The 15,644-nt window shown below is 38.4% G+C and overlaps 1 protein-coding gene across 4 annotated transcripts in view; it reads left to right on the top strand.

The window, feature by feature from the left end:
- dpr8 (defective proboscis extension response 8) overlaps positions 1 to 12,870 on the top strand; it is a 114,091-nt gene extending 101,221 nt beyond the window's left edge. For 2 of the 4 annotated variants that reach the window (XM_068303470.1, XM_068303469.1), the window contains 4 exons: positions 97 to 307; positions 7,800 to 7,927; positions 9,292 to 9,460; positions 12,414 to 12,869. In XM_068303470.1, coding sequence (XP_068159571.1) covers positions 97 to 307; positions 7,800 to 7,927; positions 9,292 to 9,460; positions 12,414 to 12,730 — 825 coding nt within the window. In that variant the 3' untranslated portion in view covers positions 12,731 to 12,869. Of the gene's footprint in view, positions 1 to 96; positions 308 to 7,799; positions 7,928 to 9,291; positions 9,473 to 12,413 lie in introns of all 4 variants that reach the window. The other 2 variants (XM_068303472.1, XM_068303473.1) reach the window with 2 other exon arrangements.
- Positions 12,871 to 15,644: the final 2,774 nt, after the last annotated feature.

Below are 15,644 nucleotides of genomic sequence, written 5' to 3'. Positions count from 1 at the left end.
TGTGTGTCAGGTCTTAACCAATTGAAAGCAATGCACTTAATGGGTTCCTTTCATTTACCTTTCATTTTACTCAACTTGTTCTCGTTTTGGTTTCAGGTCTCTTGGGTGCGACATCGGGATATACATCTGCTGACAGTGGGTCGTTATACATATACATCGGATCAGCGTTTCGAGGCGATGCATTCTCCACATGCCGAGGATTGGACATTGCGTATACGCTATGCCCAGCGCAAGGATTCGGGCATCTATGAGTGTCAAATATCGACAACACCGCCAATTGGACATTCAGTTTATCTAAATATTGTTGGTGAGTATGAAAATCAAGAAAAATGTTGCAAATCATAACTTTCTTTCCAAATAATATCAATTAATTTATTATTTTTGTTAAATTTTTACATCATTTCGGAAAAAAAGTGAATCTCTTAGGGTTTGATTAGGGTCGTTCTTAGCGCGTTTTTAACATACCTTAAGCAATTTGTAGTCAATCCATTCCATTTCTGTTTCTCCCTTGCACCCCCCCACCCAATAGATGCCTTTTATTTGGCTACGTGTGAGTGATTTGCCAACTACTTTGATGTTTACACTGATATCCAATCTGGCAGGAGTAGAAGGAGACACAGACAGAGAGTCGCAGCCAACGAATGTTGACCACTTGATGGTGTATTTATTTCCGGATCCACTGTGCCCCCCTCCACCGCGCCACCCTCTTCCTTCCACCATCCCCGTTCACGTTCACGTAAAGACCGAGCGCCAGGACCGTGGCCCAGCATCATCGGTGTCAGTGTTGGTTGGTGTTGGCTGCGCACATGTTTGTGTCGTTTTATGGCAGCTTTTTGCTGTTTGATGATTCCCATGGGCACCATTTGCACTTTATGGCTTTTCACAGGCCGACGCCAACACCAACACCAACACCGACTCTGACTCCAACTCCGTCTCTGACACTGATGGCAACATCGAAGCCGCCTCCAGCAGCAGCAGCAGATAGCCAGTCAGCTTCATCTTCATCTCCTTACTCCGACTGCTCCTTCGTTGTGTGATGACACTCGAACGGGATACCAGAGGAAAAAAAAAAAAAACAGAAATGTAGTATATACTTATATAGAGAGCATGATGATGGAGGAGACAGCAAAAGACTTTCCTGTTTAGCTAGAGAGATGTCGGGTGTTTGGTGTTGGTCCTGGTGTTTGATCTGGATGGTTGCCTCGTCTCATAAATCACAACTTGTGAAAGAGAAGCTTTGCGGCGCCGCCAACCAAACTGATGCCAATTTTCCATCTCTTTTCCTTTTCTAATACATATGTGTGTGGGTGTGGGTGTGGGTGTGTGTGTGCTTTGTGTGTAAAAGAAAATTTAACCATAATTAATTGATAAAGAAATTTTCATAAAGAACTTGCCAGAGAATTAAATATGAAAATCCATAGAAATTCCTTTTTAAAAAAAATCTTTAGTTCAGGCAATATTCCTTTAGCTAAGCTAGTGTTTCGTTTCCGGATCGGCATTCCTTAACTTCCCCTTCGCCTACTGGCAATCCCCTTGTCAACCTTGTTGTTGTTGTTGTTGTTGTCCTCTCATTTATTAGGCTCTTTGTGGATGTGAGAATATTATGAAATGCGCAATTTGTAAGATTATTAATTGTTGAAAAATTACAGAGACTACAAGGCGAATAAGTGTGTCGATGGGCGGTGGGGAGAGGAAAGGAAAGTGACAGAGACAACCTAGGGGACCGGACCTACTGTCAGCCATGGCAATAGCATCAGAGAGACACACACATACACACAAAGACAAATATGAAAATAAATAATGCAAATTTGTTTATTTTTCACACTGTCACAATATTTGAATAGTAATCAAAACACACACACACACACACACACACACACTACACAGACAGACAGACAGAAAGAGAGACAGTGAAATAGACAGACATACAGATATATATAAGAATAAATATATATATAGATATATATAGATATGCGTATATATATAGAGTGTAAACCCAAAGTCGAAGACGTAGCAGAGGCAGAATAGGGGACTGAGAGGATGAAGGACGAACATGTGTACGGTTGCATGAAGCACACTATAAACATAAACCAAACCATTATTATAATGTCAACACAAACACACATAATTCCACTTTCAACACTTTTGCCTTGCCGCTGCCGCCGACTGGGGTGTGTGTGTGTGTGTGCGTGTGTGTGGGATGAATCGTAGACTCTCGAAGAGGTGGAACAGAAGTTGAAGGCGATATCTGAGGCAGAAAATGTTCAGCAAAGGGCGTGGCAATGCTTGAAATCACGCACAAACACATTTGCGGTTTGTTTGCATGACAAGATAGACGGAGACAGAGAAACAGAGAGAGAGAGAGAGAGAGAGAGAGAGAGAGAGAGAGAGAGAGAGAGAGAGAGAGATAGACAGCTAGCAAGCAATTTGCAGCAGAACTAAAGGAATATCTACTATGCTCTTCCTAGTGTTAGTTAGTGGCAGGCAAAACGTTAACATGTCCTCGCCTTGTCCTCAAGTTCTCAGCCCTTCTGTCTCATCACAGTTTTCATCCTAGTTTCTCTCAGTCCCCCCACATTCCAACATTCATGTCCAAGTGGAGTGGCAACGTCGGGGGCGGGGACAGAGAGAAGCGCATAAAAGCAGGAAATAAAGCGACGCCTCGTCTCACCATATCACCATGTGCGTGTCAGTTTTTAGCATTTGTCAGCGACGCATAGACTGAATGCCTTCAATGGAATGTTCATCATCAACGTGACTCGAAACCCCCCTTTTCCTTACCCTTGCCCTTCCCCACACTGTTCACCACCATCGCCATTGAGCCCTTCGAGAAAATGAGAAATTGGTTTGGGTTATGGGCAAATAGTTCAAGTCAATTTCAATAACACGAAATAGGAAAACTGGAAAAGTGGCTACAGAAACTTTGGTTTCTAACGAACAAACGTCGATGGGTAGACACGGGATAGATGAGGGGGTGGACTGCGGGGCTTGGGGTAACTATTAATGTTCTGTGATGTGTAATGAATATGCCAGAGAATCAATGGATGCAATCTGAGCTTGTTTGCTAGCCCAGGGGTCACAATAAGTGGAAAAGTTCAAATTGTCTGTTTCCCTTTGATCTTGTATGATTAATTTGGATTCAGATTTCAGGTTAATTTTGCTACAAGAGTTTTTTAAATTTCAAATGATTTTGATACATAAAAGAAATGATATAAGTATGTAAATTGTCACGAGAAGGCGTTGGGGAGTGAACTTTAACTCCTAGTTAGGTATTCATTTAGTTAAGTTATAGTAGCTTCCATTTAAATAACGCTTAGCAATTGTTAAGTTAAATTTATTGTCTTCCCAGCCTAAAAGTAGGCAACAAAACTTGCTTTTTTCAATATCAACTTTTAATGTATCAAACACTCGCCAGACTAAAAATTGCCTATGCTTTGTCTCCATTGGGAATTTTTGGTCTAGATATTTGATGAAACAACATAATGATCGAATAGACTGCTCTAATATATATAGGATGTGTGCGTGTGTATGTGTGTGCCTTTCGGCCTAAGCCTTTTCATTTAGGCCAAATGCAAGATAATGGTTTTGTTGTTGTTGTTGTTTCTCATACAGTTTTTGGTTATTGTGTCCAGCATATTGAATATTTAATGCATTTTTGATAGTCTGCCTATTTCTGTTTGCGACAGCTCTCTTCTAAATCCCATCTCTCCACCCTACCACTCTCTCCGCCACCCACTCTTTCTCTCTCTCTCTCTCTCTTTTATCTAGTCACTTCAAAGCCTTTTGTTGTCGATAGCCAATTGTTTGCAATAACAACAGCAGCAGCAGCCAAGGGGAAAAGTCAATCAATGGCCGTTCGCATAGTTGATTTTGCATTTAATTTTGTGTTCAGTTCATCTACATACAAACAAATATATAATAGTGCAAATATAAAAACAACAAAAAAAACTCGAAAACTTTCCATCAGACACGTTTGAAGCAATCATCCAGCAATGAGTCGATTCGTTTCGATCGATCGAAGCAACCGATTTATGCACGTGCCACATGTGCCATAAAGGGTATTGTTTGGCAACAAATGAAAACAAAAAACCAACAACAAAATAAACTTTCAACACATTTAACTATCCACAAATGAAGTCATTTAATTTCGTTTACTCTTCAAATGGATCCATTTATGTTTCTCCTTCTGGCTCTCTTTCTCTGTGTGTGTGTGTGTATTTTATATGTGTTGTTTTGGGGGTAATGACAACATGTTGTCGCTATCATAAAATCGCGCCTCGTAGAACAATGACGGTAACAAGAAGAACTTCGACAACGACAGCAACAACAGCAACAACAGCAAATTTTATTACCCACAACAAAAGATGAAGGCTTTATTTCCTTCCATTTTTACCTCACCTCCTTCATTTTGTTGCTAGCTTTGGACGGTCTCTTTCTCTCGAGACATTTGAGACAATTCAATTGAAAAGGCATAAAGGTTTATGGGCGTATAAGCCTTTTTTTTTGTTCTTTCTTTCTTTCTTGTATACGGATATGTTTGTGTGTGTGTGCGTGTTATGGGTGGCATTATGTTAACCTTTATGATGGCAAAAAAACAACAAGAGAACAAATTCCAAATACAAAAAGTCCACGAAACACTTTGCTACCCTCGACAGGCATTTTCAAATTTATATATGTATATGTATATATGATGTAACTGTTGCTTTCTTTTTGGCTGAATTATTAATCTAATGAAATGGGGAGAAAAAAACTCCATTCAATCCTTTTTATAGACAGTTTGCCCTAACTTTCGTTTGTATACCATTTTGTTGCTGAAAGCTTATGCAAAACATTGAAATCGAAAGAATATGATACATACATTTCAAAATATAAAACTCTAGATGAAGTTTTGTTTTAAAAACAATATATACATATATGTTTTTTCCTTCCCTTTTGGTGGTCCCCAAAGATGGCCAAGACATTGATATGGACATCTGTTGTCTATATTTGTGGGACAACCTTTCTGTAATTCCGATGGGCTTTTTATTTGTATTTTATTGAAATTTATTGTTTGATTTACATGAGTTTAAGTGACACACCCATACAAACACACACACACACACCCATATATACGCACGCATACTGAAGCGAATGCGCAGACACATTTACTTTTATGGGTGGCAGTTCGATTTCGACCATAAATCACATTTGAAGGCGCCGGCATAAAAGTTGCAAATTAGGCTCAAATGTTTGACATGGCGATTAATCAAAGTGCAAGGCTAGCAAATGCAGCAACTAATTCGATCAGCGTAAGTGTTTGTGTGTGTGCGAGAGAGAGACAGGGATATACAAAAGGAATGAGTGAGTTAGAGATACTAAGGAGTCATGAATCATTCATAAGCGACTCCCCAATTACGTTGATTAATGAGTTGAAGTTGGTCTTGGTCTTAGTCTTGGTCCTGCTTTTGCTCTTGGCCTCTCACATACCGTTTACCGTTTACAGTTTGGTCACGAATCGAGAAAAGAAGATGAAAAAGCAAAGACTAGAATAAGCCTACTGGTAAATGAAAAGACAGCAAAGGGACCTCAAGCAGATGAAGAGGGCAAGAACTAGAAAATCAGCAAAGACAATCAAGAATGCTCCCAAGGAGCCCTCTCTGTGTGTGTGTGTGTGTGTGCATAACTACACATGCCCAATGACTTGAGCACGGCAATGAGAATTAAAATGAAAATGAGTATTAGATTGGAATGTCCTTGCCGCATCTCATTTTGGTCGTGCTTTTGACTTTCCCTTTTTTGGCCAAAATGACAAGTAAAAAGGTCATAAATTCCTCTTGGGAACATAAGCAGAGTCAGCGGGTTATTTGAATTTCGCCGCTTTTGCAGGCAATCCGCATGAATGGCATTAATAATAAAGCTACTGCACACACACACACAAAGCACATGCCAACACATATATAGAGTGAATCCAGAGCGTTTGATGATTTTCAGCTGGTCCCACGTGTCGTATGCGCAATATTTGTTTAATATTAACTCGCCGCTTCTAAGCCACACCCACACACACACACATAGAGAACAAACGCCCATGACCACACCCACGCCCGCAGCATAAGCTTTACGTTTTTACCCCTTCTATTTGGTCTATTCTCTGTTCTTCACCCAATCGCCCCTCCATTCCCCCAACACATCACTCTGACTCTTCTATCCCTTAGCTGTTGGCGCTTTTTGGCTTTGTTTTCGCATTTCTTTTGCATTTTTTTTGAGAAAATCCAATTGCCCAGGGGGCATTAGACGATAATGGATCAATAAATTAAATTTAAAGTAAAAATGCATAAAAATTCAAGTTATCATAAGCAATAGATGCACTTGCACAAAATGTCAGAGGAAGACGGAAGAAGAGTCAATGGAAAACGCCGTAGAGGAAGCCATTGATGGGTAGAAATGTGAAAAAGGAAATTTCGATCACACAGAGATAAAAACCAGCATAAAGCACTCCAAACGAAGATTGAGAGATATGTACAAGTGCAAGTAAGACGAAAAAGATTCTCACTCTCGCTCTCTCTCTCTTTCGCTTATCTTGCTCTGCTCATTCTTGTCCTCATGTTCCAAGAGTTTTGCTTGCTTCCAGCCATTTGGCAGTACATAACTTTCACTAACCTTTAGCGGCATTTTGGCTACTGAAAGCGGGAGAGCGCACATTACCGTTACTACACACACACACACACACACACACACACACACAACCATTGAGATGAAAGTCAAACTGGCAAAGTTTTTCAAGCAAACGGAAGGCGCTAAAGCAGCCATTTTGTGTGAAGAAGACGCCAAAGATGTGGATGGAGCAGATGTATCCAAAGGATCTTTTGGTGTGGGAGCCAGCACACACACACACACAAAAAAAAAAGCCCAATTTATTAGCATTGCCAAAACAGAGCAGAGATAGCTGTTGTTAGATGTGGACGGGGGGAGGGCGGGTTGTAGACATCGTTGTGGGCCCAAAACGAATAAGAAGATGAAGAAGAAGAAAACAGTAAGTAAGTACAATTTTCCACTTTTAGTTACGGCCAACCGAGATTTCAATCAATGTCCTTGAACTAATGACACAATTTGTTGCTGTTTCTTTGCATTTGAATTTCGAATTTGAAATTCTTTTCTTGTTCGCTCCCCCCACCCCTTAGAGAGTGTTATTTTTTTGTGGGTTGATTCTGCTTTGCTTCTTTCCCCCCCCTTACTTTTCCGCTCTGTCTCTCTGTCTCATCTCAAGTCGAAAGTCAGAAATTGTTTTACGATGAATAAGAAAGTAAACAAACGTGCAAATGTCAAATACACACGCACACACACACACACACACGCGCGTACATAGTGTAGGCAATTCTGCTGGTGGATGGAGGGATCAAGGGAAATCGGGTATGAGAATGCAGGATGTGTGAGTGGGGTGTGGGGGGCAAGGAGATGCTCTCGTCTCTGCGGTACACACGCTCTGGTTACGCAGCAGGAAAGAAAACAATTTAACGCAACGGTAGATAAACTTTTTCTTAAACGGCCAGGCTCGAAAAGGACGAAAAAACGAAACGGAATGTCCTTGGACCTTTGCCATGTTGTGCTCGTCCTTGTTGTTTTTGGTTTCGGTTTTATTTTTTGCGTTTTTTTCTTTCTGTTTCACATTTATTGTTGTTAGGATTTAACTGAAATGAGCTTTCAAAATGTTTTATGCGCCCAACAACTTATGCAACATTTTTTTCCCCCATCCCACTTCTACCCACCCATATCATCATCCTTTACTCACGCCATGTCTCTTTCGTTTCGTTTCGTTTCGTTAGAGCCCATCACCGAGGTCATTGGCGGCCCCGAGCTGCACATTAACAAAGGATCCACCATCAATTTGACTTGCATTGTGAAATTTGCACCGGAACCGCCACCCACCGTCATTTGGTCCCACAATCGTCAGGTAAGTTGCGTTGACTTTATGCAAAGGACATGTGCAAACGTATAAATATATGTACAAATACATACACTATACGAAAGTATAAAAAGAACAATATATATATATATAATCATAATAATTACATTTGACAAGGGTCGTCTTCATCCAATGCCAACTGTCTGCTTCTTACCTTTTTACGATTATTAAAAACAAAAAAAAAAACCAACAGAAAAGAACACCCACACACACACACACATACATACAAAGAAAAGGAAGGAAAAATTCATATGCCATTCAGGCATATAAAATTCTTAAGACCCATGTGAATTGCGGCTCTAAAACAAAAATTCCCAGAATGATGTTCCGGCTGGGGGGAAAGGAAATTGAAATAAAACTAACATTAAATCGGATGGAACAAAAAACAGAACAAAACTATTTCTGAGCTGATTTCGAAGCTGGCATTTCGTTTGGAACAAAAATAATCGCATTTCTTATCCAAGTTCTCGGACATTTTCCATTCTAAAATGTGACTGCCACACGTTTGATTTTTTGCTGCCTTCTCATGTCTGTTGAATACCCTGTAACAAGTCGAAAACTATGAGACTATGAAACACATGAAATGGATTAAATCAATGTATTTGATAGCTATTCATCAGTCCTAGCCTCAGTTTCTATTCAAATTCGTTCAAACAACTGAACATCGCAACGTTTTTATGATCTCAATCGAAAGTCATATGAATTTCAATTGAAAACTGTGAACAAGAATGAGTCCAAATACTTAAACTTCTAAACTAAGATCTTCCACGATCGAAAAGAAGAGAATCTAAGCCAATTAAACAGGGTAACCTAAAGGTTGTTATCATTCAAGATATTTGTAGGTCTTTTTTTTTGGTTCTGAATTTTTCACTGCTTGTGCAAATGTCAAGTTTTTGGGGGGTAAGGGAAAATATGAAAATTCCAGAAGAGGAAAAACGAACTAAGCACCCAACGCTTGACTAACATGATATCATTAATAAAAATTTAACTAACATGAGCTTTGTAGGTAAGGGGGACACTATGGGGCTTAGGTTCACAAACAAAGCGCACTCACACACAGGCAAACAGTGGCACACTGACACACACACACACACACCTACACAAATGTATATGTACATATAAGAATACGAAGTAAAAAAATAAATAAAAACTGTAGCAATTTTGCCACAACTCACCAAAAAAAAAAAAAAAAAACAAAATTCAGCACAAGAAAGATGAAAACGAAAAAAAAAAAAAAAAGAATGAAAGAAAAGTTGTGTCCTGACACTAAGCTATTTGCTCTGCTCTCTGCTTAACTTAACTGTGTGCTCTGTGCTCTGTGCGCTCTGGTCTCTGTGTGTTATTCATTTCAGGTCATAAATTTCGATTCACCTCGCGGCGGCATATCATTAGTCACCGAGAAAGGTGTGCTGACCACCAGTCGTCTCCTGGTGCAGAAGGCCATCCAGCAGGACTCGGGACTCTACACATGCACACCATCCAATGCCAATCCGACGTCGGTGCGCGTCCATATCGTCGATGGTGAGTAGCCCGGTATGCAAAACGCTTTTGCTTTACCTACGACAAGGAAACAAAAAACAAGAACGAAATACCAAAAAAAAAAAAAAAAACCAAAACGAAACAAAACACAACAGAAGGCATAGTGGGGCAATCGGGTGCCGGGTGCCGGGGGCCGGGAGGGTAAAGACAAATGTGCGGCGCCCAAAAAGTCAACTAAGCTTGTTTGGCTTTATTTGACAGACGACCATAGAGAACAAGAGAGGTAGAAAGTGAGAGGGGAGAAAGTAGTGATTGACGACAACTTTTTCTAGGTTAGTCCCCCCCACCCCCCTCAAAAAGAGGATGTATAATTTGAGTGGCCCACCCCCTAAACAAAAAAAAATATCGGACTTTGACTTGAACTCACAATTAGCTGAGATATATAACAAAAACCAAAGCGACGAATACTTTTTGGGAGAAAATAGTTTGCCTTTAGCTGAATAAGACTCAAAACACTATCGAACCCAATTAGGCCCGAATATTTGTCAATGAACTTTCAAACTTAGAGTTCCAAAGTCAGATCCAATTTGAATTATAAAGAACTACTCAAAAAGAGATGATAATATAGATGGACCAAAACACACCATGGCGTATACACAATAAAAATGGAACCTGGTATTTTGCTTCTGTTAAGAGTCTATCTAGAGGCTCTAGTTGTATTGGTTTTTGTATTTTGTTCGTTCTTGAAAGGAACATCAAGTGTGTTAGTTCTACAATTTGTTGCTTGGTGTTGCGGCAATACTTGTATCTTGTAAAGAAAAAGTAAAAAAAGAATCACACACACACGCAAGGAAGAAAATTAGTTGCAGGGGGTGGGGGGTAGGGGAAAAGGAAAACTTTGAGCATCAACATTTTCGTAAGTTTTGACTCGTTTATGCCACAGCTCAGACAGAAGCTACCTCCCTACCCTACTCACCCTCCTCACCATCCACCCACCACCATCCACCCTCCATCATATTGCCCCGTTGCTACTTTTCTTTTGCTCTACGCTTGATGTTGCTGCTCGCCGCTTCCGCTGAGGCCGGAAAAAAGCGCTTACAAAGCAAAAAGTTTAACAACTTGAGCGCAAATGACTTTGGCGTGTAAGCGGCACGCTACAACAAATACAACAGCAACAGCAACTACAAATACAAATACGCCATGGAATTAGACTAAAATAATAACAACAACAACAACAACTTGTTAAGTGGAACAACTGCCTGAAACTTAAGTAATTAACACAAGTTGTTTGCGCTCAACGTTGCGGGCAAAAGCGTTCTATATGTAGGTATACCTATCTCTCTTACTCCCACACACACACACACACAGGATAGCGGAAATGGCTAAGAGGCTCCTCTATTGGCAGAATGTGAATGCTAGAAGGGAGAGAATTGTGGGTTGCCATTGTGCCACATTTCTAAGTAGTTTATTTAATAAGAATATCTCTTCGAGTCGACATTAGGTCCTGGTCTTTGAGGAGCAGAAGCCAAATTGAAATCGACACACACAGACAAAACACAAAACAGCCAAGATTCACAGCACATCCTGCTCAACTACATCTAACGAATTCTCAATGGACAAAACTGAAGGTGAAAGTGAAAGTGAAATTGTGCCTGGTATAACAAGGGGTGGGTATCACAGATCATTGTCAGTTGAGGCGGCAAAATTGCTTAAACTTATCTTTGACCAACAAGGCATACACAGCTAAGACCACAAATGAGCTTGGCATAAAACATGAGACAGAAAAAATTCCATTTAGATCATGCCATACCCAAAAAGGAATTGACTTGGCAAATAAGCAATTTATGTCCTTCATCGATCGATGTCTCAGCTCAAGCTCAAAGGGAAAACAAAAGCAGCTTACGCTTATTGGAAACGAATCTTAATTGAACCACATCTTTGTGGGCAATCCAATCATGTGGCGCTTTTATTTTCGTTTCGCTTTCTTTAACGATCATCGAAACCATGGACCATGGAGGACCTGGCAAAGTTGTCATAAGTGACATAACAATGTCTCATTCGTATTCCCCTCAGCTAACATCTACATCATTGTCGGCGCGAGACTTAATTATGTCAAACTGTATTAACGAAGAGAGTGGAGAGCCATCAACATCATCAGCAACATAAGCATCCGCAATGTGGTCCACTTCGTTTTGGCTGGTTTTAATTAGTGGCGCTAGGACAAAGTGGCATTTGCATAGATTGCAACCACTGTGCCTGAAAACTGTTTGGACACTTAAGTAACAGCTCATGATGGGCATCAGCGAACTCGTAAAGGACGAATGATTCAAGCTGAAGATGGCCCAGTCTCTCTCTCTCTCAATGTATTTCATGTTCAAATTTATGGCTCCCTATCTACCATCTGTGCTCCGTATATATATATATATGTATATACACCTCTACCCACTTTGGACTTAGTCCCTGTGTTATTTTTTTTTTTTTTTTTGGCAAAGTAGTTCTGGCCAGTTGTGGAATGCTGCGTTTCTGTCTGCTTGTTTCTTTGCTCATTCTTCTCGTGTATATATGTTTTTTTTTTTTTTTTTTTTTATACTCGTTTTTAGCCAGTCTTGGCGTTTTTATTGCCGGCAATTAAGTTAATAGGCAATAAAGCTTTTGGATTTGCCAACCAGCCCAACCAGTAGCAACAGCAGGCAACCAGGGATGCAATGTTCATGAAATTTTCACTGGAGAAGCTGCAAAAAGAATGAAATACATAGGCAAACATTTGACTTTGGGTTCGAATTAAGACTGACATGACAAGACTACAGGGGTGGGGGGAGGAGGGCTTTCATTTGTTTGTTGTGTGGTGTTTCAATGTTGCACGATTTTGCATCCCTATTCAATGTATATTATCTCTAAACTTTATTCTCTTGTGTTTAATCTCTCTTAATTCCATCTTGTTTTCATCCTATCTCTCTCCTTTTCTTTCTTCTTATTATGTCTTTTGTGTTCGCAGGCGAACATCCGGCGGCAATGCATCATGGCAACTCGGCGCCGCTGCAACCGCCGGCAATGCTGTCATTGCTCCTACTCACATGCGGTGTCCTGCTGCTATTGCAATCCTCCGCCTTGGCGAGAACCGATACTAATACCAACATTCAAAACCACTCTCATGCCCACCAACAACAACAACAACAACACCAGCAGCAGCTCCAACTAAACTCTAGACAACGACAACAAAAAAGAATTCGAAGTTGTTATCAGCAACAGCAGCAGCAGCAGCAGCAGCAGAAGGAGCACACTCAGCGGATTGTGGTCCTGCCTGGGACATAGCTGACTGGCAGGAATATTGCGACAGCAACCAAATTGCCAACTGGAACCACAAACTAAGTTCTAAACTTTTGTGCAATTTCCTTAAAAAATAACAAAAAAAAAAAAAAAAACACAAAAAAAAAAAAAAAAATTGAATACTTTCTCTCTATGAATTGAAAACGATTTGATATGTTTTTCGATTCGATTCGATTCAACAATTCATTTCATTCGTATTTTTTTTTTTTTTTTTTTTTTTTAATGTTTTTTAATAGAAGCTTAGAATTTATTCGCTGTTATCACTAAAATTAAGTAAATCAGTCACTAAAACTGGTCCACAAGTTGACCCCAAAGAGGATACTAAACTGTATCTCATCACATGTTCTTGGGAGACATGTAAAAGAAAAAGCAAACAAAAGTAACTTGAATGAAAATGAAAACCGAAAATCATTGTAAATACAGCAACTAAAGGAAAATTTGGACTATAATAAACAAAAACGAGGACTGGGCAGTCGCTGACTGATGATCATCGATGTGTCATCCACTCTGATCTGATCCTTTTGGCATTTTCTGATTCCCAGGATTCGCTTTCGATTTTGTGTGTTGTCCTCAAGAGTCCAATATCTGCTACATCCTTTCACATTGGACCTATAGATCACTTCTCTTCTAAAAAGCCACATAGCAAAAAAAAAAACATTTTCTAGTACAAGGTTAAGCTATAGATGTCTAAATATATATATATACTATAATATTATGAAACTGAAACCCAAAGAACCGAGACACACACACACAAACACACACACACACACAAAGGTTACAAAAAAAAAAAAAAAAAAACAAAAAACAATTACGAAAAACCATTGAGAAATCTTTAAAAATAAATGATAATGTTTTTTTTTTGTCATTGTCGTAATATTTAGAATTAAGCTCAAGACTATATAGTGTAATTTAAGTGAATGGCAACTAATTGTAAATAAAACCAACAAAAATAAGAACAAAAAAAAAAAAAAAAATTAAATAAAAAAGAAATCATTTTTTTTTTTTTTTTGCTGTTCTCTCAAATATCAGATACAAAATAACAAAAAATTAAGCAGAAATTCTTAAAGTACTTTAAACTACTTATACATATAGAAAACACTTGCATATGTATGTGTTATGTGTAAGTGATAAATTAATTGATTACTTGATAAATTGTTGTTGTATGTTTGATAAAATGAAAATGAAAATGCAAATGAGAAAAGCAAACCAAAAATATATGAAAAAGTATTCGAAAGAAAAAAAAAAAAAACTTGGCCTGAAAATGAGAAGAAGAAAAAAAATAAAGGCAAAGTCAAAAGTATTTAAGTGTCTCTCTCTCTCTCTCTTTCTAACTCTCTTCCTAACTAGTCCTATCATAGACACACATTCACACACACACACACACACACACTCATACACACAGGAGGCATACCAACTTTCTTACGCTCTCTCTAACTTTCTCTCAGCACTTGGGTCTACTTAAACTTTAAGATTTTCCAGCAAAACATAAAACCAAATCCCACCCCAGAAAACGAAAAGGAAAAAAAAAACTAAAAAATAGAACAAAAAAAAAACATAAAGAAAATTTTGGGTCTCACCCAAGGCAAGTCCCTTCCTGCGTTTGATTCACCCGCGCACCGCTCTCCTCTCAACTAGTTCTCATACAGTTTCAGTCTTAAAATACAAAAACCAAAAAGTGAATACCAGTCAAAAAACAAAAAAAGTCGTAAAATATACAAATTACTTGACATACTCCACATGAATATAAATATGAATATGAATATGAATATATTTAGTATGCATAAACTATTCATAAACAAAACAAAACAAACCAAAACATAAAAATATATTTTATAAATGTGATGACGTTTAGCAAATTAAAAATTTATTATATATACATACATATACATGTATGTACATATATATGTATGTATACCAATAAGGTATAAGAAAGACAAAAATCGAATTGAGGAAAAACCAAAGACCAAAAAACTATAAAAAACCAAAAAAAAAAAAAAAAAAAAAAAAACACAAGAACCATCAACGAGAAACGAGCAAGAAAAACCCCAAAAAACCAACCCAAGCAACCAACATGAACAGTGCTGTGAAATAGAGCTCGGACAGCCGATAGCATTTAAAAGTTCTTTCAAGTTTTTCTGTTAGCTATCTTTTGCTTTCCTACTCTTACCCATTCCGATTGGGTTTTAAAGATAAAGCCATATATATATAAATCCATTTCCGATGCAATGGAGGATTCTCTGGCGAAACTTTCTACTCCAAAAGGGATTTATTCCTTCTTTTAGCCACTGAAAAAATAACTTCCCTTCAATGTGAATCGATCAATATTTTAGCTAGATCCTTTCTGCTCTAAGCCATGGCCAGAACTGGCATTAAGTAATAGCCATATCAATCGAATTGGCCTTTTCACGCTGCTAATTCCCAAAGGATAACGATTTGATAACGAGAACAAGCCTGATTCCAATTGTCAACCAGCATATGCATTTGTAGAGTCTTCTATTTACTTTTGTAGAATTGTTTTGAAAAAAAAGTCCTTAAAAGGTGTTCAAAGTGAAATATTTCGATGTCCATTTAGCCATTTGTAATCTCCGCTTGATTATTTCATCAATGTCCAATGTAATGGAAAATTTGCAAAGAACTTTCACTCACACACACACACACACACACAAACGACACATATACATACATATATCTTGATTAATATAGATAAACGAAAACCATATAATAGAACAAATTTCTATAAATTGTATTTCCTCCCATTTTTTTGTTGTTGTTTTTTTTTTTTTTTTTTTTTTTTTTAATTGAAATCTGCATGTTGCAAAAAAAACACAAAAATAGACGTTTGAAATGAAATTTTAAATCAAATGAATGTAAATGGAACAAGGATATGAATAGCTTGTTT

The sequence above is a fragment of the Drosophila tropicalis genome, unplaced genomic scaffold (genome assembly GCF_018151085.1).
Source record: "Drosophila tropicalis isolate 14030-0801.00 unplaced genomic scaffold, ASM1815108v1 contig_158, whole genome shotgun sequence".
In the NCBI taxonomy this organism is placed as follows: Eukaryota; Metazoa; Arthropoda; class Insecta; order Diptera; family Drosophilidae; genus Drosophila; species Drosophila tropicalis.
The sequence above is the reverse complement of the archived record's forward strand: the minus strand, read 5'-3'. Positions and strand labels throughout refer to the sequence as shown.